The following is a 27,671-nucleotide window of genomic DNA, read 5'->3' as shown; positions in this document are numbered from 1 at the left end:
AGCACTGCCCTAACCTGGGTGTCCTGTTACAGGCGGAGCCCCTGGGCCACAAAACCTCTGGGATCAGTGGGGAGAAGAGGCACTCACCTGCCCTCTGTCCTGGCAGCACGCCGGCACCTGGAGGCATCGCCCCGAGGGGGAGAGCTCCGGGAGATGCTCCAGGTGGCGGCGAGCATGGGAAAAGGCTCAGCCCTGAAAGCCGGAGTGTTAGGGTACCAGAGAGGGAGAGTGGTGGAAGAGAGGAGCTCCCTGTGCGTGCTGCAGACCCCTGAAATCCAAGCTCTGGAGGGCGGCCCGGGTGGTGCCAGCTGGTGCCCGATGTAAGCCGCGGCGGGGCGTCGGAAAGCCGGCGGGGGGCCGGAGCGGGGCAGGGGGCGCCCGCTGCGCCTTTCGACTCTGCCCGCACGGCAAGGGAGGAGGAGGAGGAGCGCCGCCTCCTCTTCCTCCCCCTCCCCCTCCTCCTCCTCCAGATGTGCGCGGGGCCGCGGGACGCGCTCCCGGCGGCAGCCCCCCGCTGCCCCGGCTGGGGACAGCCCCCCGCGGGAGGCGGCAGCGCCGCTCCGCATCCCCCCGCCCGGGCACCGCCGGCGGCCAACTTCGCCGGGGAGACCCGCCGGGGGGAGAGCTGCCTCCATCCCTCCCTCCCTCCCTCCCTCCCTCCCTCCCTCCCCGGTGCCGGCGGCGCCTCTCCCGCCCCCCCGGCTCTCCTCCCTCCCTCCCTCCATCCTTCCCTCCATCCCTCCCTCCTTCCCTCCCCGCCCGCCCCGTCGCCGAGCGGGAGCCGCCAGCGGTGCGAGCGGAGCCGGAGCCGGGGCAGCCGCTGCCGCCCCCCGCCTCGCCCGGCCCGGCCCCTGCCCCTCTTCCTCCTCCTCCTCCTCCTCTTCCTCCTCCTCCTCCGTCCCGCCCAAGCCATGAACTTTGGCCGCGGCCCCCCGGTGGTGTTGAACGTCGGGGGCACCCGGTACTCCTTCTCCCGGGAGGTGCTGAAGGATTTCCCGCTGCGGCGGGTGAGCCGCCTGCACGGCTGCCTGTCGGAGCAGGACGTGCTGGAGGTGTGCGACGACTACGACCGGGAGCGGAACGAGTATTTCTTCGACCGGCACTCGGAGGCTTTCGGCTTCATCATGCTCTACGTGCGGCACGGCCACCTGCGCTTCGTGCCGCACATGTGCGAGCTCTCCTTCTACAACGAGCTGCTCTACTGGGGGCTGGAGGGCTCCCACCTCGACTACTGCTGCCAGCGCCGCCTCGACGACCGCCTGGCCGAGTCGCGGCCCTATTACTGCCCCGAGGAGCCGGCGGGGGACGCGGGCGGCGACGCCCGGGCCAAGGGGCGGCGGGCGGCGGGGGGCGAGGGCGGCAAGTGGCTGGAGAGGATGCGGAGGACTTTCGAGGAGCCCACGTCTTCCCTGGCCGCCCAGGTCCTGGCCACCGTCTCCATCCTCTTCGTCATCGTGTCCATGGTGGTGCTGTGCGCCAGCACCCTGCCCGAGTGGCGGGCGCCGGAGAACCGCAGCGTGGAGGAGCAGAGCAGGTACACAGCAGAGTCAGTGAGGGAGCCCTCAGGGTAGGAGGATCCTTTATTTTCCCGCTGTCCGCCCCCCTCCCAGTGTGTCCCGTCCGCTGTGTGCCGCCGCTCGTCGCGATGCTCTGGAGGTCTCGGGGGGTCGGGGCCGCGCCGCTTCCCCGCCTGCACCCCCTGAACCCCGAAATCAGCCCGGGGACGGGGAACAGGGGGGCTCGGGGGACCCGGAGCGGAACCGGAGCGGAGCCGGAGCGGAGCCGGAGCGATCGGGACGCGGCTCCCGCTCCTCCAAAGGCGCCGGCCCCTCTTGTCTCAGCGCTGCCGTGGCCCCCGTTGGAGGCACGGGGGGCTCCTCACCCACGTAGGGAGGCTCCCACGCCCAGGAAATCATGACAGACCCCCTCTTCGTGGGGGAGGAAAAAAAAAAAAAAGGAAAATAAAGCCCTGAAAGAAAGCAGCTCCCTTCGCTTTTACTTGGGGAAGAGCGCGCTGTGTGCGCTCGCACAGGAGCACACCCTGTGTTAGGGAGCTGATCTGGGAACACCTTGCATGGGGCGGCAGCCGGACCCCATTCCTCTGCCACTCAGCTCCTCTGTACAGAGGCACCGCAGGTGATCAGCCTGAGCATTAAGCTCCTGCAGCTGCATCGCACAGAGCCCCAGGGTATGAACGTATAGCAGATGTGTACATTTCCTTTAGACAAAACGTATGTAAAGACACTAACATTGTGAAACAGCTGCAGCAACCAGGGCATGGGTGTATAAGGCTCAGTGCTGGTGTTACACCAGTCAGAGTGAGGCCTTTTTTTTTTTTTTAAATCATCTTTGTGACCTCACCTCAGGGTTACATCGATGTGACTCTGCGGACTTCGGTACCATTGCTCTCCATCTTCCGTTCTCTAGAGAACAGGATCAGGACTGTTCCAGTAAGACTTATCTCATAAATAAGATTCAGATATAGATATTATAAAAGTAAACATTTCTCATATTTTCCACCTTCTCCATTAGTTTAAAACAAATACAGTATTCAACAAAAGTTTTCAGCATCTACTCTGCTAAGGGGGTCCTACAGTGAAATTGCAGCCTAGTCATTATGAAATTACCATCCTTTACCGTAGAGTTAATTGGAATGTGATATATTATATCTTAGTAGCCAAATTAATTCCTTGGAAAGTATTTTCATAGTTTCCATTAACTTAATGGAAAGTGCACCTGTATTTCTGTTTGTAGCCAAGCCAAAGCATTAATCATATGAACAAAAAGAAAGCAGATACAGACTGAGAAGCTGTTGATTCCTGCCTACATGCAGATACGTCAAAAGTTGCTCTTACAGGTTCTTCCAGTTAAAAAACCTTAATCTTTGCTGTTACTTCAAAGAGGGGATGCTCTGAGTGATCTCTGCTTAAGGCAGCAAGTTGCTTAGACACCCCCCAATACATAGCTGAAAATATACACAACGGCAATGATAGCATAAATGACTTTAGTCATATCTTTGATCGCATCTTTATGATGTGAAAGTTAACAATTTTTCACTTACTGGGAGTTGCAGATGAACAAGGCAGATGACATGTAATTTTTCTTTCGTAGTGCCTTCATCTTCAAGAACCTGTGTAGATATACACATGATTTTACTCCTCTGAATGACTAAACTGTGTACCAAGCATTTGAAGGATAAGGTCCTAAGTATTTGTGGGACAGTGTGTAGCCAAGCACTTGTCAGGGCACTGAAGGCTACTTTTAAAAAGAAAGGACCCTGTCAATGACAGGGTGAGGTTTTTTTTAGGACCAGCTGCAGCAGTCTATGGAATTGCAATTAAAAAAAAAAGGGGGGGGAGGTATAAATAAAAGTTGCTGTTGAACAGTTTCTAACCATTTTCTTGCAAAAATCTTGTTGCAGATGAGCACTAAATACAGGCTGGCTCATTTTGCGTGTCTTCACCCATGTGCTATCAGTGCAAATGTGAATCAATAGCAATTTAATGGTGAACACACTGAAAACAGATACAAACGTGTTCCTCTGTCCACAGCTTGTCACCTGCTGAGGTGGCCTTGTTCTCTTACGGGGGCTACTCCTTTCTTTATTGTGTATGCAGTGTCATGACTAAAAAGCCTGCAATATCTGGAAAAAAGGAGTGAGCTACGTTTAATTTTGAGCGATCCAGTTAAGTTACAACTACTTACACTTGCCAAAGGATTTGTGTACTCTGGCGATGCCATCCATCCTAAGTGAGAGTGCTTGTAAACACCTGGCTGCTAGTTCCTGATCTATCCAAAAGTCTGAAGCCAAATCCTGGCTTTTGTTTATTAAGCAAGGTATCTCATTAAAATAAAGTTCTATCTAACATGATAATACAACAGTATTTTTCTCAAGAGAAGTTGTGATATTACTGCTGTAAGCAAGTGGGTTTTGACACACAGCACTATAATTACTAGTACAAAGACTACATTATCCTAAAAACATATTTTGAAAACTTTTAAAAATGAAAAGTGAACGGGCTTATCTAGAACTCCTCACAATGCAGACTTTGGGTGTAACCAACTATTAGATCAGTATGAGCCAGTGCTTAGAAGAGATGAGAATTACCTCTGGAAATTAAGCAACCCTAAAATCTCTCTGGTATTTTCAGTCTCCATAGGCTTACCAATAAAAAAACAACTGTCCTTTCCTCAATGTTATGTTACTTACAGTTTGGAAAGGTGCCACACGGTAACTTCTGTGGCTGAGCTGTGGTAACCACCCCCAGAACCACTCAGGGCAGCTGTAGTGAAAACAGCTCTACTGGGGTGTCTCCACCTTATCTGGACATCATTTCTAGAGGCGAGGTGGTAACTAACTCCTTATAATTTACAAAATCAGCCTCTTTAATGAGGTTTGCGATAAGGGTTACTACTGCTGCCAATTAATACCAGCTGAGTTTATTATTTCTTTTTGTTATTATTACAGAAACACCTCTTCACCAGAAGAATCGAGTCCACCCAGCTTTTCCCATATCTTTCTCAGAAACCCTTATGTTGTTATAACTTTTCATTGTGACCATGCTGTCAAAAGGTGAACAGCGCACGGCTGTTTCTGATCCTTTGCAGTAATCCCCTTCAGAGGGCAACAGAAAACTCTAAGGCTTTTTAAGGAGAGCGATGAAGAATCTGACCTCTGAATTTCACAGATCTCAGGGACACTGATAATATAATTCCCTGACTTGCAGAGGGATTGCCTTCCCCAGGTCCATGCTTAGGACGAGGAAGGAGTTATTGAAATTTTCTTGCATTTTATGATTTTGCTCTCTTCCCTGTCTTGGCATGTTTCACTTACCAGAGCTAAAGATTTGCATCAGATTTGCACAGTTTAGGAGCAGACAGCAGGGACACCTGTCTCCCCTTCTGTTGCTTCTGGCAATTTCAAGTCATCTTTGCTCTCTTCTGATCAATGCCAACAGATGCATGCTGTGAGTCTCTGGTCAGGGACTCATCCATTAACTGATCGTAAGCATAATCTTTTGGGGAGAGTTTAAGCTTGTAATAAGAAGTCATTTGAAGCTGCTTGACTTAAAGCCAGTATAGTTCTATCTACCCATCTTTAAACTATTTTTCTAAATTAAATATGAATAGTTAGTTAGCACAAGAAGAGACTGTTGCCCCTTTTTTACTTACAGAATCATGATTAAATTTGTACTGAAATAATCCCTCAGTTGTAAAGCTTGTATGATTGCCATGCTGTTAAGCGAAAGCAAATAAACACAGTAACTTCTCCAAACAGCATTTCTCAACAGATGCCAGTGGGCTTTTTTCATCTCTGCAAAACATCAGCTTAAGAAGTTGCATTTGAAATGCACAAAAGTCATTATTATTTCAGAACACCCAAATGTTCATGCCCAACACCCGTTCATAAAAATAAGACATTCTTTCTTGCGTAAGATCCAGCCTGAACACCATATTTTTGCCTAAGTTCTAAAAGTAGGCTGAAAGTAATGCATGGAACTACAGACCCAATTTAAAAACACAGATGTGGATTCTTCTAACGAATTTAACAGAGTTTTGAAAAATAGAGATAACACAAAGAACAGCCATGCATCGCTTCCTGGCTACAGGGGAACCTCAACAACCTCACCAGGGCTAGGTGCCACTCCTGTGAGCAAAGCACACGGAAAAGATGCTAAGGACACCAGGGCTGGGATGTTCAACTCCAGGTGTTACCTGAGAGCTGTGGAGCATTGGCCCCTCCCTTTCTCAGGGTAGTGCTGGTCATTACACCCCCACCCCCCCCAGGAGGCATGCACCGGCATTTAATGCATCGGGAAATATTATTGCTATCAAAACAGGGACATAAAGGAAAAACACCAGCAAGGTTTTTAATACAGTGAAACTAGCTGTTCTGTTGCCCTTGCTCTGCAGTTTGTAGTGAGGCAGAAATCCTGTTGATTTCAAAAGGATTAAAAAAGACCTTTTGCTGAAATGGCTTGGAGTCTTCCTGAGCAGGAATTTGATCATTCTCACTACTCCTTGGACATTTTTCAGGCTTAATGTATCTTACATGGAAATAGGCTTTAGCAACAATTTATCAAATCAGTGCTGACAGACCTTAATCCTGTCATATACTGTCTTTAACCGTATCATCTGTTTTCCTCGTGTGTCCTGTTGATATGTATGTTTTATTTACAAGTTTAATCAGTAATAGTGCCACTAATGAATATTTTGGGGAGATTTCAACTGACTCACCAGTGGATATTAAAAGTATACAAATTAGCATGCTGGGCCAAAGTGTAATGCTAAGTTGAAATACTTTATGATGTTTCCAATGTGATTTTTTTTAGCATAATAAAAGTCTTGTTAGTGCATGAAAAAATTTTCAAGCAGTTTAACTCAGTGTACATAAAATAGCCTATTCTGAAAGGTTGTTATCAGATGGAACAGAAAATTAAACAGCAACTGAATTACAGTAGAAATGAGGATCACAAAGGCTTTATTTTCAGTTTATGGACAAAACACTCATTAAAGCAATCTTGAAAACCTGTTAAGTACCAAGAGGCTTACAATTTCAGGAAGAAAAACCACTACTCTTTCATGTACTTAGGTCTAGGCCAATGGACAGTAAGTTTGAGCAGAAATAACCCACAACTTATTAAAAACTAGGACTTAATATTCTCCAATTATTCCAATTTTATGGGGAATCTTTAAGGAAACACTTAATAGACTTGTTTTTAATTTCCCAGCTCCTTCTTGAATACCAGCTATTTTAAAACTGAACAGATAAAAAACCCAACAAACCAGAATAGGTACTACATTTTACCAAATAAAGCTCATGATTTAATTATATAGCTACAGATGCTTAAAGAGCATATTATTTCATGAACAGGCAGTCTGTCATGTGAATATGCAGCAAATATTTTAAGAATTGATTGCAGAAGATACAGTTACTTTAGTCTTCCAAGTGAATGCATTTTAGTTGGCCTTAAAAAAAACTTTAGTATGAAGTAAACGACTTAATTTTGGTTTTCTTATTAAATGTTATTTCTCCATTCAAAAGGATATAACTTAGTTACAAAGATAAGTCACTGTAAGGGAGAGGGAGACTTAATCTGAAAGTAGAAGTGTAGCATGTAGCACTCCAGCTTTCACAACAGGCCAGAGGTTTCTAGTTGTGCTTACCTAAGCACTTACGCACTTAGGTGGTTCATCAGGACTGCTGAAACCCATCTACAAAAGCAAAAAAGAGTGACATGAGAGGAGGAACAACACGTTTCACTAGTGGCTAAGTAGTAGGAAAGACCCTTCTTTATCATCTCCCTAGCCAGGTTGTGTAATTGCTGAGAAAGAACGACAGATAAAAAAACGGAGACGTTGAAGTGCAATATGTTGTCAAGTGGCAGCAATGCATCTCCACTATCTTGATCTTGCTTTGTCATTTTTGCATCAAGTACTGTTTCTTAGCTGTCTTGTAGTCTGTTCTACAACAAAAGACGCTCCAGTCCTCCCTATTGAAGTATAATTGATTTACAGTTTCTTTTGTGCTAAGGACCAACAGAGTAAAACAACAGATTGATCACATTTCATCTAACATGGATTTTTACTTGCACAACTACTCCCCAAAGTTATACCAGACCTCTGAATCAATATTGATTCATAAAGATGACTTCTAAGATATCACAACTATTAGGACCTAGCTTCCTCAAAGCTTGACTCAGAGATAACCCGCCTAATTTGTGATAAAATCAAGAAATTACGCCTTCAATGTTATAGAGGCATCAGGAAATACCAATTGAAACAGCTTTAAATTGTAAAATTAAGAATTGCTTTTTCATGTAAATGCTCAACGTCATAGGTCATAGGCATAACTACCAGACAAATCTTGTAAGATGTAATGGAGTTTGTCAGAATTGTAGAATATTCTTGGCTGCAAATTTATTTCCAGATGCATTTTTTTCTTTTAACAATTATGAGTTCTCAAACAGCCAACTTTAAGGACATTCAGCTTTTATCAGTGCATCCATTACCATGATCTTGCTGTCTGGCTACTTTTACTAGAAATACTCTTATATATTTCCTCATCACGTATATTAAAATGGTTGAAGTGAATTTACCCACTAACATTTTTTTCTTGATTTTTAACATGAAGGAATGATAATCCATTCATATGAACACTTGCATATATTCAGTACAAGATTTGTTTAGATGACATTATGACCTGAATTTTCTTTTACCAAACAAATGGGCATGACAGTTCCCACTGCCGTTATTAACAGAAACACGAATATCTTCAAAAGCTTAATTTTTAAGAGAACATTTAATTCTTCAGAAGAAGCTATTTTTAAAATTCAGAGGCCTTTACAACAGAAGCTGCAAACATGAACAAGTATTTTATAAGCCCTTTATTACGAAAGGCCTCTTGCTTACAGGACTTTCATTGTTATTCATGAATCATGAATAACAAGGTCATAGCAAGGTCTGATTTTATGTAACTACTTCCCTGAGTAGTTAATTCATGTTCATTTAAATTTTCTGTGGCTGGAATTATGGCGTAACTTACGACTTTATGTCGACTGACTATTACTGTTGCCTCTACTATTTCACATAAAACTAAAGTGAATGAATGAATAAAATGAAATTAATAAATAAAATTTTAGCGTATGACGCTTTTATGAGAGTTGGTTTATAGAGTCTAGTAGTATAATTACAGGAGTTCCAGAAGACTTTGTTCTTCTAGCAGGCCACTGTTTTAATAATAACAACAGATTTCAGAAATGGTAACAAAAAAAGAAAACATGTTAGGGAAACAAAATTTTATGTTTCAAAAGACAGATTATTACTTACAAATCACTACTGTTTCTGTAGACAGTACCTTGTTAGAATCCCTGCAGTAGAAAGAAAAATCTCTGGTTTCATCTAGCATTTTCAATCTCCAATTTTATCTCACTTTGCTTTCAGACCTGTTGGTAGAGATGGCACTGATAAGTGGCTTTTTCTTTACACAAAAAGTTGTTGAAAAAAGATGAGCAAACAAAGGAAAGAGTAAAATATTAGCTCCCATTCCCTCCCACGTTAAATAAGTGAGTGTAGTTTGAAATCTTAAGAAAAGGGTTATTTTGATACCCATTTCTACCTTCTAGTGGTTTCAGGCTGAGAATGTTCTCAAGTCGCACGTGCTGCACTGGGATTTTAAAGCATTCAGAAATGTAATGAAATCACCCTCCAGGACAGCAATGCTTTCTTTAATCAGGGCTGCTATTTGTATTTGGCAAGAAGATGATCTCGCCTATTGCTTTGCTTACCTTGACATTTTACTGTGACACGGTTTAAGGGGAGTTACATTTAAAAGAAAAGAAAAACTTCAGTAATGCCAAGCCTAGCAGTAAATGGAAGGACACAAGCTTATTACTTTGGTACTATGTGTACCCAACTGTGAAGAATAAAATATCACCTGTATTTAGTGTCGATATTATAAAGTTTTGAATACAGTTCTAGGTTAGCCTCTATTTAGTATGCAAATAAGACCGGTTTCAGCTGGTTCTTGAAGAGCCAATTTGCATGAATTATCTGATGCAAAAGCTGATTTCCACCTACTCCATCTTCACTTTCATTTCAGTTTAGCAATCTGGTTCAACACATTGCCAGTTCACTGATCCACAGTCCTTGGCATTCGTTAAGTGGATCAGTTCTCACAGATTTTAAACAAAAACAAACAAAGTATTCTAGACTATGTTACGCACTGGCACTCAATCATTTCCTGCAGGGTTCCAGATTTTGTAGGCATATGCGTCCAGTATTAGGACTAGAATCTGTAATTCACAGAAAGTGATCGGTGACAGGGTTCTTAGCACAGATCAGTTTAAACTCTGCACTAGATCCTAAGGTTAGTTGCTGAAACCTGGTGTTACATGCTCAGAATAAGAATAGCGTGGCTTTCTGTTTGTCGCTTGTGAAGGACTGAATGTCAATTTGGTAATGTCCGTGAAAAAACAAACCGGCACTAAAGCCTTTCCTCAGAACATAAATACTGTACTTTGTTTCTTTTGACAGGATAATTGAAGCTATCTGCATAGGCTGGTTCACTGCAGAGTGCATTGTGAGGTTCATCGTTTCAAAAAACAAGTGTGAGTTTGTCAGAAGACCTCTCAACATCATTGATTTACTGGCAATTACTCCTTACTACATCTCTGTTCTAATGACAGTTTTTACAGGGGAAAACTCACAGCTTCAGAGGGCTGGAGTCACCTTGAGGGTCTTAAGAATGATGAGGATTTTTTGGGTGATTAAACTGGCTCGTCATTTCATTGGCCTTCAAACACTTGGTTTGACTCTGAAGCGTTGTTACAGAGAGATGGTGATGCTCCTTGTCTTTATCTGTGTTGCTATGGCAATTTTCAGTGCACTTTCCCAGCTTCTTGAAAATGGGCTGGACTTGGGAACAAAGAATAAGGATTATGCCAGCATCCCTGCTGCTTGTTGGTGGGTGATCATCTCTATGACCACGGTTGGTTATGGTGACATGTGTCCCATCACTGTACCAGGAAGGATTCTCGGAGGAATTTGTGTGGTTAGTGGCATCGTTTTACTAGCCTTGCCAATCACCTTCATTTATCATAGCTTTGTGCAGTGTTACCATGAGCTCAAGTTCCGGTCTGCTCGGTACAGTAGAAGCCTCTCAGCTGAATTCTTAAATTGACCAAACTTGAGTTCTGTTGTAGTTACTTGCTAAGCTTTGTCTTAGAAGAAGATGGTGGAAAGTCTCTTCACGTGTCCTCCTTGACTGGATGGTCCTATGGAACAACATTCTCGCCAGCCTGGAGAAAGCCCATCACCATTCAGACAGGAAGGATAACCACCTGCCTTGGGCACCTTGCAAGGAGAGAGAGTGATGCTTCAAATTTGAGAGAACAACACAAGAGGATTCAGAAGTCCTCCACCAGACCAGTTTGGTCTTCAGTTTGCCTTTCCACACAAAAGCAGAACAAAAAATATGTTTAACATTGAGATTCGTCATTCCCATAATTACATCCTATATCATTCAAAGCAATGTGTAGCAGAAGATTTTCAAAGATTACAAAATCTAAATGCTCTGTAGAGGCATCATACTTTCTTGCCTGAAGTATCTCCACTTCTAACCCAGATAACCAAACTAGATACTTGAAGGAGAATTGCTGCTACTTTTGAGCTTCACAACACAGTACAGCTGGTTCTGTGACTTAGAAAAGATGAAGAATATAGGTCAGTAGGGAAAAAAATTTTGAGGTCTGATTCTGATCTTTGATGAAGCACACAAATTTTCCATAAAAAAACAGTGGAGTAAGTGTCTTTGCTCTGAATTTATAATGGAATAACTAAAGAGTACATATACCTTTGAACGTTGTAGCAAGGACTTCCTTAACCACAGTTACTTTCTTCTCTGGAACCAAATCTTTAATAGAAGCGTGGTACTTTATAAAGGTCAGCATAAAAATTCGGGCATCGATAAATATATTTTCTGGTAGCTTAGTGGGGGAGCTATCCAAATTTTACATACACGCGGTTCAACTCCATCCACCTGAAGTTATATATTCATAAACATATTTTTTGCCCATTTAAATGAACATATATATCGTAGTGAAAGTTCTCTAAGACCAATTATACGATTCCATCACTTGAAACAGTCTGGAGAAAGCACTGGAAAACAAGAGTAGCTGCTCCCTGTCAGATGAGACTCATCATCATCTTGAAATTCAGCAATCCTTACAGAAGCATACATTTTACTTTCATAGAAGTTTTAAAAACGACTGTAAAAAGCCCAAAAGAGATCAAAGAAAGTAAAATATAGAAGTGTAAGTTGCGCTTGGCAAAAGGGTATATTCTCCAATGTAACTAGAAAATTAAAATGAATCAAGTTAGGTTCTGAAATATTGTTCACTACATTTCTTGTGTAGTACTGCTAAACAGCCTTGTTCAGTATAATTCTGAAAAGCTGCTATGTAGAACTGTGCAGTTGGATACTAAAACATATTTAGGTACAGCTTTACAGATTTGGGTACCAATAAACATCATTATTAACCTGGAAGTTCAGAGTCATTGGCATAGTTGAATTTGATGTGCTTGCCTGAAAATAATGCGTTTACTATTACTGTGCTGTAAAAGCATCTTTTATATATGTATTTGTTAACAGCTCTAGAAATAAAATGAGTACCACCTAAAAAACACATCTCTGGAACTGCTCACTCAAATAGAAATGCCACGTTGGTCAACGACCATATGTTGAAGGCTCTACCATGAAAAGAGCACTCAAGACTTGAAAAACTCATTTAGCATTTTAAGTGGTCTTAGTCTTAAGTAGTCTTAAGGAATTACATTGCAAATACAATTTTTCTGAAGACCTGAAAAGAACTTTAGTAGCCTCCTCACAGACGAGCTCAACTTCAGTAGTTTTTAAAGAACACATTATTAAGTAATGTTACAGACATACCTCTGTTTCTTGCCACTGATGTTCTGGCGTTCAGCTCTAAACTTCCCTATACTGCTATATTTATGCCTTTTGTATTGAAATTACGTAGTTCAGGAACGTGCTCTTGCATCCACAGAGAGGTAAATATCAGCAAGAAGTTCTGTCTTAGGTGAGATTCACAGCTGATGTTAGCTAGGTAAGTAGCGACTTCAGAGACACTTAGATGTTTTACACCAGCAGAGATGCTGGCTCTGTATTCCTGCATGTGTACCTATATATATCCTGCATATATTATACATTATTGTCAGTTGAAATGTTTTCTCCTCCTTACAAAAAAATTCCTTCTTGACAAAATTGAAATTTCAGACTTCAATCCAAACAGAGCTGATTGAAGAAAATGACATTTTCATCTTCTAATGAAAAGTTTATTTTGACAGTATCAGAAAAAAAAAAACCTTTTCAAGGAGAAAACCTTTATTTTTTATACTTTTCTCCATTTTTTTCCATTAAAAATGAAAAAAAACCACCACATAATAACTTTGCCCTACAGATTTTCATATGCTGTTTTCCAAGTATTAATGCTTGGGAAAAAATACCAATAAAACTCCTTAAAATTTATTTTGCCTTTTGTCCTTGTATTATATTTAACCAAACCAATGGTCTGGGGTAGAACCCTCCTCCCACAAAACACCCCATCCTCAGGATGACAATTATTTGAAATCAGCACACAACACGAATGTACTTTGAAGTACATTGCAATCTTGATTTCAAGACAAAATAAAATGCATTGCAGCACTACGTGTAAATCTAACTTTTTGTATAAAGGAAAGAATACAAACTAATGCACATAACTTCTGAATACCAGTTTGCATCACAAATCATTTTGTATAAGCAATTAAGGATGGGAAGTTTTCAAAGATGAACAGATCCAGGCTATATCTGGTACACAAACAAAATGATCCTTTATGATTGTTTTCCAGCTAAAGAATCCCTTCCCCAGTGTAAAAAGATTATCTACTAAAAATAATTGTGTAACAAAAAACGTCTGTGGAGATTATATACTTTTTTAAAACAGTTTATGTTCATTTTTTGTATGGCAAAATGTGGACAGAATAACCTTTATGTATTTTTGAGTTATAATAAAATATTATTTTGAAACTGCTCTCTTTATAAGCCCACTAAGGAGAGATACTGTCGTGTTGTTTTTTTTTAATTATTATTATTTTTTGCTGTTGTATTATGGTTATCAGTGTGTAGCCTTTAGTTTCCTTAGAAACCAAGTTGAAGTAACATGATCTCAATGGTAACTTTAAAACAGAATTTTATAGTAAATAAATAGGGTACATGTTACATTTTCAATGATCAATTTTCTGTGGTCTAGAATAAGTGTATCTTTAAACAGGTGACGCTTTTACTGAAAGTGTACTTGAGACCACGTTTTATGCAGACATTGGGTGCAGAGCTTTCTTTCCAAATTACAGCATTTCAAAGCCAAATGAGGACGAAGTGGCTCATTTCTAATAATTGCCAGTTTGAAGCCAACACAGTAAAAATATTTCATGGATAGTACCTCTTTCATTATTTGAAACATTTACAGTTGGAACAAATTAGATAAAATACAAATATAATAAAACTAGGCATAAATAAAGAGAACTTACATAATTGTGACCCAGCCTGTTTGTCTAAAGCTAAACCCATGCCAATGAATTTTGAACTGTCATTAAACACCTTGATGACAGCAAAGGTTAATCACACTTACATACTAGGTTCGGTCCTTAGGACTGACCTACTGGGAACTGTATATTGGCTGCAGTCCTTCAAGGTGCTCAGTGCCACATAAAAACATTTGATCATTACTGAAATCACTGTAATTGAAAGGTACCCACAATATATCTTCCTTCTACAGTTCCACATAAAGCACCATCCCCAAAATAACAAAGAATGGAAGAACGTAATTTCCTTTGATGTAAGGCTATAAAGTGATACTGTTTTTATAAACACCTTCCAAAAAACAAACAAACAAACAAAACAAAAAAACAAACCCAATTAATTCAATCAGCTGGTGATTTTAAAGTTTTACTAGCCCAGGGATCAGCCATTTAAATATGTGATATTCATTCTTACTGTACAGTGGTTGATCCTGGTGTACATAGAGCAAGCTTGATGAAGATAAAAATCCTGTATACCCACCTTGACACCCACATATTTAAGGGAAAAGGTACAGGGTTTTAACATTATATACGAAATTTGGTCCCCATAGAGGAATCAGTTTTCAGCTTTTTTAGTGTTCAGCCCTGATGTTTCTGAAATAAAACTCAAGTCCTTACAGGATCAAGTCACTTGGTCTCTTCCCCTCTGTGTAGTGCCCACAAAACCGTACAAGCCCTAAATGCCTGCCAGAAGCAGTGATGCACATGCAGCAGCCACTGAATTCAGTAGTCACAGCAGCGAGTCTCCTGCAAACTGGCAAGATGAACAAGGACTGCTCTGCTCTGAATTTTCTCCCAGATAAGAGGTTCAGGATAAAACTCCCAATTAAAATTTTGGCCTTTTGATGTACCTTGACTTTTTTAGTATTATCCTTCCAAATATGCTTCTGAGATGTTTGACAGAAAACAACCTTAGCTCTGCACAGAAAAAAAAAAAAAAAAGAGATTATGTTGCTCTATTAAAAATAAATAAATAAAAAATCACTGATTTTAAAATAGGAAATTCTTCAGAAAACATTTTCTGTTATTTGTTTGTAAAAGCAAACATACACATCAGTATACGTGACACTAGCTCCTGCTAGGTAAAACAGATCCCTGTTTATAATAAGGAGTCTTCCTTAAGTGAGAAAGGCAAAAAAAAGTCTTCTGGTTTTGCTAGATCCACAGTTGTTTATGTCAGCTCATGATTTGCCCCAGCACATGTGGAAGAAACAACATAACACCTGTTTTATAGTGGAAAGCTAATATTTTGTATGGCTTGTGAAGCGCAACACCAAGTAGGGAATATCTTTTATAGATGATGTAACAGGTTAAGCATCAAGAAGGCTGCCCAGGGAGCAAGCACAACTGACAAGTACGAATATGCTTGACAAGAAATTTTAAGAGCCACAGAGGAACCTTTGGTCAAATTAATAAAATATGGATGTTTGCAACTACACATTTTTGACTCCTTTATTCTTTACAGGCTCAAAGGTTTATAATTTTATAGAATATTAATTTTATATATTGTTTGCTTCTCTGTAAAGAAAAATATATACTATCATTTGGAAAGGTAATGAGTGTTTTCTTGATGTGAATACAGAATTCGACGCGTAAAATCACAAAATAAAATGTACTGGGTTTGTTGATTATTTCATATACTAGGGGTCAAGACAAACATGCTTAATTGCGTAAAATGCGTTCTTTTCAACAAGTGAATTCTGTGGCTATTCATATTGGTTTTGTACCTCAGAAAAAAACTTTTTTCCTTTAGCAATTTTTGGCTACTGAGAAGTTTGTCATTTAGGACTTAGGAGCCTTACTCGATAGAACTTCTAAATATTTAGTCCACAAGTTACCGTGAGATAATAAACAAACCTACACAGCGTTATTCTTCTCAATAACAGCAATTGATTACCTACAGTAATTATAGGCAACAGAACTGTCAAACAAAATTCAAAAGCAGCCATGTAGCACATGCATTATTCCTTGGGGATTACTTAGAAGAACAAATCTAGGAAAAATGATTGAATTTGGCTTCAAGTTCACAGAAATGAATCTATATTCATAGTCCTGGAGTTTCAAAGCAACCAGAAGCTTCACCAGTGCAGGACTTGCATTATTATGGGTCTGCCTAGGAGCTAAAAGGATGGAACAAACAGAGCCAAGATGCCCTCTGCTGATTTGTTAAGTGCAGCCATTACAAAGGTGCTTCCAAAAATAAACACAACTAATGTTCTTTAGAGAAAAGTTTGAATATTTTAAGAGATCTGTGAATTATCAACTATTCCAGCACCAACCCACCGCATTATTATGGAATGACCAACTTTTCATTTCGAGCATTTTTACTTCTCGTTTTACTTATTTTTTTTAAATTAAATTGATCATGTTTTATAAATGTTTTGCTAAAAACTTCTGAAATATTTTGGAAGCAGAAGTTCTTTTTTTGATGTTTTATCACATTATTTTACAGATATTCTCAGCACTTGCACCTCCTATCGATCTGAGATGCAACTGTAAATACATAGAACGCCAAAAAGACAAATAAATTCTTGCTGTCTCAGGGAGCATTTTATACATTTCTTGCTATAAGAATTTTTAAAAGATAGTAAAGAGATTCAATAAAATCTAGGAAATCAGAAAATTCAAAAATGGCATTCTTTCTCTTGTATCCTAAAAATCCCTGACTTTGTTTTTCTATTTCTTTTCAGTGCTATTTTACCAATATTGAAGTAGCAGCTAGGAGCTATAATGAGGATCAACCAGGCTTCTGTTTCCCTAAGTACTCTACAGTCGTAGATCAAAATTACAATGCTGCTCTCAAAAAACATATAATCCAAGACTGAAACACAACTCAAAATATGTATACAGACAAAACTGCAAGCAAGCATCACAGCTTTTCTCTGTAGCATGAATATTGCTAACTTGTTGAGTCTGGTGTACTTTTAAGTACTAAGTGCTCAAATGTAATTCCTCCTCCCTGCCCTCCATTTTAGAGTTGGTCACGCAGGATGCAGCGTTTAGAAGACAATCTTCCCAACATTGCTAAAGGCCTTGTCATCTGTACTGGCTATATATACCAAGATAGCACAGCCTCTAACCGTGGCTTTTGTTGCTAGGTTTTAATATTTGAACCGGATGTCAGCTGAGTCATTTGATGGGAAGCTATGAACAAATGAAACTGGGGCCATTTATTAAAATAGCATCCTGAATCCTTGATGCTGCCTAGATAGGGGCTCTATTGTATAGATGCTATGTAAGTGTAAAAGAGAAACATTGCCAACAGTGTATTTTCTAAGTACAGTCACGCAGAGGCCCACTGAAAAGAAAAGCATCAGCAACAAAATTACTTCAGTAAAACATAAATTCAAATCTAAATGCATGGATTCCTGCCAGAGAGTCTTACTCTCTCTTTTCTTTTTCCTTTCAGTGCAGTGTCTTTAGGCTGTACCTGTTGACTCCTTTGGTACAAACTGAGTTTACAGGTCACAGTAGCTTTTAATCTCCATTGCCTCACGAAACTTAAAAATCAGATATATGTATAGAGAAAAAAAATAAAGGGAGAAGTGCAACCAGCACAGAATTAAAGCTAGCAAGACAAATTTTGCTTTGTTTTAGAAAATCTGCTTGTCCACTGGATTATGGAAGATAAAGGCTTGGATGTAAGTGCCAGATTACCCTCAGCAAGAGCAGCAGGAACTGTGAAGCTGATCTGCGTCCCTCTGTATAGCAGACTCCATCTTCAGCATCTCTACCCTCCTTGTTTTCTTAGACCTTCTCATTCTCCTTTTGCCTGATCGTCACTCAAGGAGCATTAAGGTTAAACATTAACATCCAGTGACTGAGGCTGCTGTTACCTTTGCCTTCTCTTCGTATAGACTGTCCCAATCACATTTGAAATGCAGTTCAATTCCAGATTAGATAGCTGAGAGCAAATATCCATACATTTCTCTGTGTCAGTGCAGGATAAAAAGCTCTCTCCTCCCCCACAATAAATGTCACGTATAATGGCAAGAAACAGTCATGCAAAGCAAAGTTTCTACAAAGCAATACAAAATCGCCTAAATCATCCATATGTCATCCTTCATCTACAACTGTAGCCTGGCACCTCGCATCCTGCAGCCCATCCAAACCCGCTCACACCTCTGCAGGAAAGCTCACCTGTGAGCATTTGGCCACCTACTCGTGTGTTGTGCCTGCCAACGTCAGACCTGGCAGCCCAGAAGGAATTGCCAATGGCATGCCAGAGCTGCCAATTTGTAGTTACTCCTTTAGTTTTTGGTTGATTACTCTAAATTGTTGTTTCTACCAAGCAAACTGGCCAAGCTTGGACAAGGTACTTCTGCTGGCTGGTCCCTTTCTACCAGCACGCAACCGAGTAATGCTAACTGCAACTGACAGCCTCAGAAACTGGTAGCCTTTCACTCCGACATTAAAGATCTTCGTCTAGGATCCAGAAGAGGAATCATCGCTTTTACGTTCCCTCCTTTGGTGATTTATCACTATTTAGAGGCCAGGATTGCCATACAACTGAAAGAACATCACAGAGAGCAGATGGAAGACTAATTAATGAAAAAGAGAGATGGAGTGGAGGGGTAGGGAGAGGTTAAAAATAGTTAATCCAACAGTGCAAAAAGCTCTGGGACAGCAATGAAGTCCTTTCTAAAACCAACTCACCAAATTTAAGATCAGACGATGCAGATAACTCCCAGACACTAAACACAATAGGGCTTCACTGTGCTTTTCTGCCCTGTTCCCCATCACTGCTGCTGTCCCGCCATGTCGTCCCTGAAAATCCATCTCTGCTTTCTTCCTTTGCTAGACTTTTCATCCAACTCCCTTTCTCTTTGGTTCTTACCCTTTTCTTAGCCACCCCATTTTCTTTCTGCCACCAGCTGCACCGGCAGGCCTCTGTGCCAGTACCAAATATTTCTGAAATGGTGGTACAAGCCCCCTTCTGCCCGTCCTGCCCATTCTTTTCTGCCCTACTGTCATTGCTGTAGGTACATACTTATATAAATCAAATGCACTACTCCTCAAGGAACTGTGTTAAAAAGCAATTTCCCAGTCCATTCATACCTAGTAGGCCTAACCCAATGGATACCTTCCTACTTTGCTAAGGAGAAACACTTTCACCTGTATCTTTGAGTTACACACTGACAACTTGTATTGACGACATTTGTGATTTACTCTTTCCCTTTAAACATCTTCTGGAAGTGTCTGTCTACAGAAGCAGCCTCTCAGATCAGGAGAACAGAAGAGAATCTGGCATCATCTCATCCCATTCAGCAGTCATTTCCCTTTCTACTGAGCACTAATGATGACCAAAAACCTACATGGCATCCGCAGTAAAGGATGCAACTCAAAATACAAACAAAAACAAACAAAGGGCTTTGACTTTGTCCAGAGAAGGGCTACGAAGCTGGTGAGGGGCCTGGAGCACAAGTCCTGTGAGGGGCGGCTGAGGGAACTGGGGTTGTTTGGTCTGGAGAAGAGGAGGCTCAGGGGAGACCTCATTGCTCTCTGCAACTGCCTGAAAGGAAGCTGTGGGGAGCTGGGGGTCGGCCTCTTCTCACAGATAACTAGTGATAGGAGTAGAGGGAATGGCCTCAAGTTGCACCAGGGGAGGTTTAGGTTGGAAATGAAGAGACATTTCTTCTCAGAAAGAGCACTCAGGCATTGGAATGGGTTGCCCAGGGAGGTGGTGGAGTCACCGTCCCTGAAGGTGTTCAAGGAGAGGTTGGACGTGGTGCTTAGGGACATGGTTTAGTGGGTGACACTGGTAGTAGGGTGATGGTTGGACCAGATGATCCTGGAGGTCTTTTCCAACCTTAATGATTCTGACTTAAAGGCTCAGAAAGGTCACATCATCCCCTCTGAGATGTGAATTTCCATGGAAATGTGGTATCTCAGGTATCTCGGAGTCCCTATGCAGCTTATAATTATGATAGCTGATAGACTAAACACAAGCTTTTGCTGCTTATACAGGCTAAAGCTGCGGTCAGCATGGTATAAGCCAACTCCTCGCACTCCAGGCTAATGGTAACAAATGCAGCAGCAAATGCTGCTGTGGTCAGCTCCAGAACTTGGGCTCCCAAGCAACATCTTTATCAATTTTCTCCTGCTAATTTAAAACACGGTATGCTACAAATACTTATGACTTTGCTTTTAAAAAGAGAATGAAACAAATGCTCAGCTGAAGCACCTTCAATTCTCTTGGAGACCATAGCAAGGAGACAAACACTATGGAACTGGATTAGGCATTTTCACTGTTCAAAGAAGACTCACAGTCTGAAACAAAAGGCATTCAGCCTGCATGCTACAGTTCAGAGGAAAAACAGGGTAAGTCCATCGCAGAAACATGCAGTTATTTACCAGTAGACATAAATAAACCATAAACTCTCTGCTGGTTCTTGTATTTCCTCTTCATCCATCAAACAGGCAAATCATATTTCACCATTTCATTTTTTTTGTAACCAGCTTTAAGAAATTTTTAAGCTTTAGGGCTGCAATCACCCCAAAAGGAACATAAGTGAACACACACAAGTATTTTTCCAAAGTTCAAATTGCTTTATGTGCGAAGCAGTCATCTCTTAGATTACACTGAATATATATGGGACCTTAAATAAAGACTTTTTAATAGCATTTGGAGAAAGGTTCCCTTGTCTCTACCCATAAAACTTTTCTGTAAGGCAAGCAAGTAGATCTCACTCCCAATTCATTTATCCCCGAAGCCCTATAAACATGATGCTATAATATAATAACATAGCGAAAGCAAAGAAAGCAAGCAAGAGATTAAAGTAATTTGGTTCCCATTATTTTAGTGTAATCTCCACATTACAAGGCAAGTGTTTAGCCAGTGCTAAGAGGCTTGAGTGCTCATAGGCTCAAATTAGAGCAATCTGATATTGTCTGTTTGGTTGCAACTGGACCTGGGACTAGCAAATTAATGGGGTCAAAGCAGCACCCCCAGCAATTTTGAGGACACATAGAAGTTTCCTTTCTGCCTTTGAACAGCAAGCAACAGGATCTGTAGTCAGAAGGACACAGGGAATCCTTTAGGAAATCATCACCACATCAGCTCCACACTGCAAATATCTAAAATGAGAACTACATTGGGGAGGGGAAACAATCAAGAATACATATAATAAAAAGCAAATAAAATCATGGTGCCAAATCTCAGTTTCCATACCTCCTCATTTCTTCAGCTCCGGCAGGCTGCAGAACAGGACATGGCACAATTGCCAGAACGTCTGCACTAACAATGCTTCTACTAGCTCTGGTATTCCTCGGCAAAATGGAACTCAGATTTTCCCACTACAAAAGCCCAGGCTCCTATATATTGAGACAAATGAAGCTCTCCATTAGCACTTGGCTTCACAGAACCCATGCAAGACAAGGCAGCCAGAGATGGCACAGTGAAATTTACTGTGAGAAACCTTTAGGAGAGAGGATGTTGCCAGTAGACGAGTTTTCAACAAAAACATTGACTTAGACGTTGTGCAGTAGTAACTGAATCCCACTGCTTCCAGGCATGTACACACACCTGCTCTTACACAGGTGATCTCTTGCTCAGGAAAAATGAAGAGATGCAAAGCACCGTGCAAAGAAATCTAATCCAACCATAGACTTTGTAAGGCTGTGTATACTCTGCCAAAGAAAAGTTCCTGCACAATGCAGGGGCAGATATTGCAGGCAGCATTTACTTGTTGGGCTCCCTATTTCCACAACTGTCCAGCTCTCTAACATGTGCAAGGACTGGGCTCAGGATCGCTTCCTTTTGGCTTTCCCTGACATTGTTCGAGTCACTCAAGCACTCTTCAGTCCTCTTGTCTACAGAGCCGATACTGCACTTCCCTCTTCCCCTTACTGGGAACTTTCTCAGTGCTCTGCCACACTGTTACAAAATCTTCCACACTTCTTCCTCCCATGCAGGGAAACGCTATGTTAAAGGTTCCTTCATCTGCTCAGACACCCAGTTTTACCCTGTCCCTATTCGCATGACAGTAAGAAAGCACAGATTATTTTAAAAGGTAAAAATATTTTAATACAGCAAGACAAGGGGTGAAAGCATCTAAAAACCTGCAAGACTTCCTGAAACAGATGAGAGTTACACTACCATATGAAGAGACTATACTGGAATAGCTACCTGCTTACAGTATGTCAGTGAAGCTACAGGATGCTGCAGGGAAGATAATAAGCAGAGTGAAAAAGGTATCACAGTGTAATGGTTCCTGCTGCTGGAAGAATACAGTCCTTAAAAATAAAGGTTGTCAAAACTATCCACTGTTTTCAGTGCAGGAGACACTGATCACATGGCAGCAATCTATTCTTATTATGTTACTTCTGATGTACTAAATGATTCACAATAACAAGAGTATTTTCTATGAGAAAGATTACTCTAGTAATCAGACAGTTGACACTAGCATTACTAAATTTAAGTGTGCCTTTTTTTTCTCCCCTCTTCTAAATCAGCCAAACAAAAATCCATTAGAGTACAGCCTGCTAACAAATAATCCAGGCAAAGCTGGGCCTTGTCAGTGAGTATACTCAGAATTTGGCTAGCTCTCAGCTGCTTTATCCCGTGGCAGTACCTAGAAGAGTGTCTTAGAGGTAGCATCGGTGAACTTGATTCTAGGCAGGCATCTGGATCTAGAAAGTCCATCTTCATATCCCATCTTCACAGTTTAGCAGGTTATGGCCACTGTGGGAAGCAGTGCAGACAACCGGAGCGATGCACACAATGAGAGTTGACACCGACACCACATGTTTCAGGTGGAGTTATTTCAGACTAGCTCTAGGCTGGTCACTGTTGGGAAATGGCACATTAAGGCCAAACATTTCAGAACATTTTACCAGATATGCAGCTAAAATCATAAGAACATCGTACAAGATAATATAACTAAAATCATAAGGACAAGTACATTTTGAGTGGGTGCTGGACCACAAAAGTGAAAGACATGGGTATTCAAGTCAAGCCATCGGGTATAAATTGCCCTGTGCATTTCCAAGGCAATCATATTTATCTGTTAATACTGAGAAACAGTCCACGAGATCTTTCCTCAGCCTGACTTCACACTACTGCTTATCTGCCTCCCACTATATAAAATGAACAGAGCATCTCCTCTAACGTGCATGCTGAGGAGGGTGGTTTTTTTTGTTATTGTTGTTTTGTTTATTAATAAATCTTCTTGCCTTATTCAGGGAAGATTGTTACAATACTGCACTAAGGATGTAGTTGTCTCTGGAGTCCAGTCTTTGCAGATTTGCATATGAAAAGGCTGGCAAGAAGAAATGAAATACAAGGACAATGCATCATCTCCCCAGTATCCACAACAAATCTGAGAAAAACAAATTTTTGCTGTGCACTGCTGACTACTTGGGAATAAACACTCATATCCTAGAGAAGGAGAGAGAAAAGATGAAGGAAGAGTTTGGCAAAAGTGTGAAAACGTAAAACCTTGCAGACAAATTTTACCTCTAGATGTCCAGAGATACAGCTCACTTTACTTGGGAACCTATTTCATTACCATGTAATGTTTAAAAGAAAAGTCCAGGAAGACTAAGGAACTGCCACCCTGAGACTTCCCTTCCAGTAGCTGAGGAAAAAATGTGTCAGAGTAGAAAAACACATAGACAAGCTTTGAGCTTTGGTTGTCTTTATTAGAGTCGAAAGCAAGGGGCAAAGGATCCAACCTTGTAGTACGGAATTTCCAAAGTGGTGTTGTAAGCCATAAGGATAGGGTGTGTGGATTTCAGGATTACTTTCTTCAAAGTAGAATATATAGGGCATTTAGGTAATTATTATTTTACTGATAGCCAACGCTGGTGTCTCAATCAGACGAAAAGTTTACCTTCAATTCTGCAATTCAGATGATAAAGGAGGAAAAAAAAATAAAAGCAAAGACAACAAGGCTGGGAAATAGCAAAAGCAATATTTACTGTAGGTTCCTACAATGCTTTTCACATCTGGAAATGGGAGGACAAAAGAATACTTCATCACTAACCTGGAACAAACCATTGCTTTCATAATTTCCATTTGCTGTTAAACATGTAACACAACCACAGAACAGACTACTAAAAGCATCTTATTGCCTCAAAAGCATTATTCAAACATAAGACTTTACAAGAATTAGATCTTCAAGTTTTCAATTCCTTAATTAACTTTTTCAGATAAGTTCTGCCCAAGAACCTAGAAAGAATATTACACAGGTAAAACAAAAGGTAGATAACCCCAAATACAGTTCAACACCTTTAAAACGATTCCTGATCCCTAGCCAACCTACAGCAAACACAATCATTATCTCCAAAATTGCTGTTGCTCTTAAGCATTTCTCATGTAGAAGTCTTACGTTAAGACAAAGAAGTACCAATGAAACAGAAATGAAACAAGGAATTATTTTTAAATTCACAGAGAAGATAAATGACCCTCTTTAACCCTATCTCCCTCAGAAGAAAAAAACAAACAAACAAGGATTTTGTTATGAGAAAAAAACTGTGGTTAAATTTATATTTATATTGGAACTGCATGAATAGCTTTGAAATTAAAAGCTTTTTTTTTTAATATTAATTTTCAATATTATTAAGCCCATTGAAGAGAACTCTCAGTTGACAATAGTAGTCTATTTCCAAGAGTCACCAGTGCTGTATTCAAAACATACGGGTGATAAAGCACCAATAAATTCAGGTACAGTTTTTAGAGGCAACCAATACCTTGGATGATTATTCTGTGTTTAGACTTCATTTCTTTCAGTTGATAAAATGATTCAAACAACATGTTTACAATGTCACGGTCTCTTACATTAATAGAGCTTATGCTTGGAGATCATCATCTAGTTTGGGGGTTTGTATATATTATGTATATACACACACACAGACACACAAGGCAAATATTAAGCAGATCCAATCTAGTACTCTTAAAAATGAGTACTGCATAAACAAAACATAAGTGCACACAGCAATTTCATGTTCTAAACCCACCCACACAGTTGTTCTCAGCAATTCAAGGACAGATCTGCATGGGCAGATTCACAGAGTTTGAGTTACAGACATCTGTGCTGAAATTATGATCAGCATATGAAGGTGTTGTTCATTAAGCAACTGAGTGAGGTCTTGTTTCTTTATTTATTTTACCCTCAAAGAGAAAATAAAAACACAAAAATTTCAACAACAACAACAAATGCAGAATAACTTCAAGGTACTCTGCTTCTTTCATTCACTCCCAGAAGCCTACTCACCTTGAAGCATAATCTTAAATTTGCATGTATGAAATCAGTTACCTTAAAAAAATCTTGGGGAAAAATAAATAAATAAAATACGTGACACTACAGTGTAGCTTGGACAGTATTGCCTTCAGCTGCTGCCAATACCACACAGCAGATGAAGGCATAAAAGCCCCAACAGAGCAGCGGTAGAGTTGCCAGTCTCCATGAATTATTTGTTTCAGTGTCTAAAAGTCAGAGCTCATCTTAAGGCCCGATGCAGGAAGTCTTCTCCTTCTGGGACACTTTGTTTACATGAGCTGTGCATGGTTTTATGGTCCACAGAGATACCCAATCCTTCTTTAACCCTGCTGGGGTGAGTGGCCTCATTTTACCTCCATTATTTCCCATTGCAGTTAAGTTTTCCAGTCTAATTACCCATTATGTCAGCAAGTCTGACAAGCAAAGCAGTCTTTGGCAAAAGTCTAGAGACTAAAGAAAAGTTGGACCAAGAGCCTAAAGCATAAACAAATGTCTTCATTTAAAAGGAAAGATGAAATTTATGTTATTCCAAGCTTTTTACTTTCCTTTTCATGGAATTTCTCCGTGCTCTTGTGTTAAGAGAACAACAGAAGCCTCATTTGTAACTAATTTTAATCATGTCATCCTCTCATGCATCTCTTTTGCAAGGCAAATAATCTTCTATTTTCTGAGCTAAAATAGAGAGACAGCACCTAGGTTTTGTTTCAACAGCCTACAGCAGCAAAATTTCACAGCTTACTTATAAGCATTATAATCTAACTTGATTAACTGGAAGAGGATAAATTTATACATTTTCCATAGCTTCCTCAGAGCTCCTTTCTGTGGCTTTCAGTCAATACTGAATGGCATTTCAAGAGCTTGAGTCAAGAGCATCGACAGAGCAAGTGCTGGTTATACAATGGCATCATCCCCACGTGTGAGCTGCCGCAGCCTCCTCCAGGACTGTAGGATGCATTAATATCAGAACAAAACATAGAAGAGCAAGATATAAAACAACCTCGATAAAAGAGCTTGCCAGGCACACCTATTTCTTCATGTGAACGTTGAAATAGCAGGACAGGGGGGCCGACAAAGCATCTACAGACATGTATGGCCATGAAAAGCTCCAGAGTAGTTACAGTATGAGCCAGCTCCCATGGATTTCAATGCATTAGGACTGTTACCATACAAACACAGCCAAAATTCCACTTTAAAAAGAATATGCATACCCTATCGTCAGTGTGTTTTGCTCCATTATAGGGAGATTTGCAGTCAAACATACCTTCTGGTTTAGTTTTCTCAGAATTAAGCAGAATCCTGGTCTGCAAAGTCTTTTCCACCATACATTATGCAGCCCGTGTACCAGTTCGTTAATACCTCCTAGCCTCAAAAGCTACAGGGATTTCACAATTCTTCCTGTAACATTTACAAAATATTTTCATAAATTTCCTACTTACTGAGCAAATATGTCCTGGGAAGACGTTCCGACTCAGAATCGCGTCTGGAGCACCCAGCTGGCTCTCTGGAGAGGATGGCGGAGACGGCGGCTGGAGCCTCCTCACCGAGGAAACCTGCCCAGCCTGCAGGGCAGCAGGCACAGCTGGGACGTGGGCAGCAAGGGCCTGGCCCTTGTGGTAATAGCTCTGTGCCCACAGGATGCCCAGGGGCTTGGCTTTCCTCCTGACCGGGCCACCGCTGTGCTGGGCAGAGGGGGTGAATGCAGGGGGGCTCGGCGCTCTGTCCTGCTGCCGCCACACTCATGGCTCAGGAGCCAAGTAGGTGTTACAGGGCTGGGTAGAGAAATACTGTCTTTATATATGGCTGCTTTACTTTCTGAATCACCTCCTAGAAGCAGGGCTTTCCCCAGCTTATAAGGAAGGTGTATTTTAGTTGGGTTTCACTCTGTACATGAGCACATTTTCACAGCAAACGTATCTGCAAAACCGCACATGGGACTCCCAACAGACCATACAGCGTATAGCACAGGTCGGTAATAACTGTCCTTCACTGCTGAATAAACTTTTCTATTCGTTTTGGGCAGCACCCCAGCACCCTAACAGCCTACAGCTCGCGGGGAGCTCAGACCAGCTAAGGGAGGCGAGCTGAGCACCTCCACCAGGGCTGCAGCCGAGGGCAGCCTCGAACCCGGCTCTCCAGCTTCGCACCCGGGTATCGACACCTGAGCCCCGAGCCCGGCTCCCGCCGGCGGGCGGGACCTGACCTCCCCGCCCGCTCCCGCTCCCGCCCATTGGCTGCGAGCACTGCGAGGCCCCCGGGGCGCCCCGCGCCCGCCTGCCCCTTGCCACCCCCCTCTCCTCACAGCGCAGCCCCACC

At 41.4% G+C, this 27,671-nt stretch overlaps 1 protein-coding gene and 1 long non-coding RNA gene across 3 annotated transcripts; one reads left to right on the top strand and one right to left on the bottom strand.

The window, feature by feature from the left end:
• On the top strand, positions 1-13,585 carry KCNG3 (potassium voltage-gated channel modifier subfamily G member 3). 2 transcript variants are annotated; one of them, XM_048057774.2, is made up of 2 exons: positions 1-1,534; positions 10,036-13,585. In XM_048057774.2, exons 1-2 carry the CDS (start codon positions 471-473, stop codon positions 10,679-10,681), a joined length of 1,710 nt encoding a protein of 569 aa, XP_047913731.2. In that variant the 5' UTR covers positions 1-470; the 3' UTR covers positions 10,682-13,585. The 2 variants fall into 2 exon arrangements, with proteins under 2 accessions (XP_047913731.2, XP_047913730.2); XM_048057773.2 differs by having other exon boundaries at positions 1-1,567.
• On the bottom strand, positions 1,560-27,601 carry LOC106031500 (uncharacterized). The gene is made up of 6 exons (XR_007160972.2): positions 26,795-27,601; positions 8,858-8,945; positions 7,168-7,215; positions 3,062-3,130; positions 2,362-2,423; positions 1,560-1,928 (listed from the first exon to the last, which is right to left on the bottom strand). It is a non-coding gene; the product is annotated as an uncharacterized lncRNA (long non-coding RNA).
• Between the last annotated feature and the right edge of the window lie 70 nt (positions 27,602-27,671).

Source organism: Anser cygnoides, chromosome 3, assembly GCF_040182565.1.
Source record: "Anser cygnoides isolate HZ-2024a breed goose chromosome 3, Taihu_goose_T2T_genome, whole genome shotgun sequence".
Lineage (NCBI taxonomy): Eukaryota > Metazoa > Chordata > Aves > Anseriformes > Anatidae > Anser > Anser cygnoides.
The sequence above is the reverse complement of the archived record's forward strand: the minus strand, read 5'-3'. Positions and strand labels throughout refer to the sequence as shown.

What these genes read in the sequence shown, in the direction of transcription:
- KCNG3 (XM_048057773.2), top strand. Translation starts at nt 471, where the DNA reads ATGTGCGCGGGGCCGCGGGACGCGCTCCCGGCGGCAGCCCCCCGCTGC. An exon ending in TCAGTGAGGGAGCCCTCAGG is followed by an intron (nt 1,568 to 10,035) that starts GTAGGAGGATCC and finishes TTCTTTTGACAG; the next exon opens with GATAATTGAAGCTATCTGCA.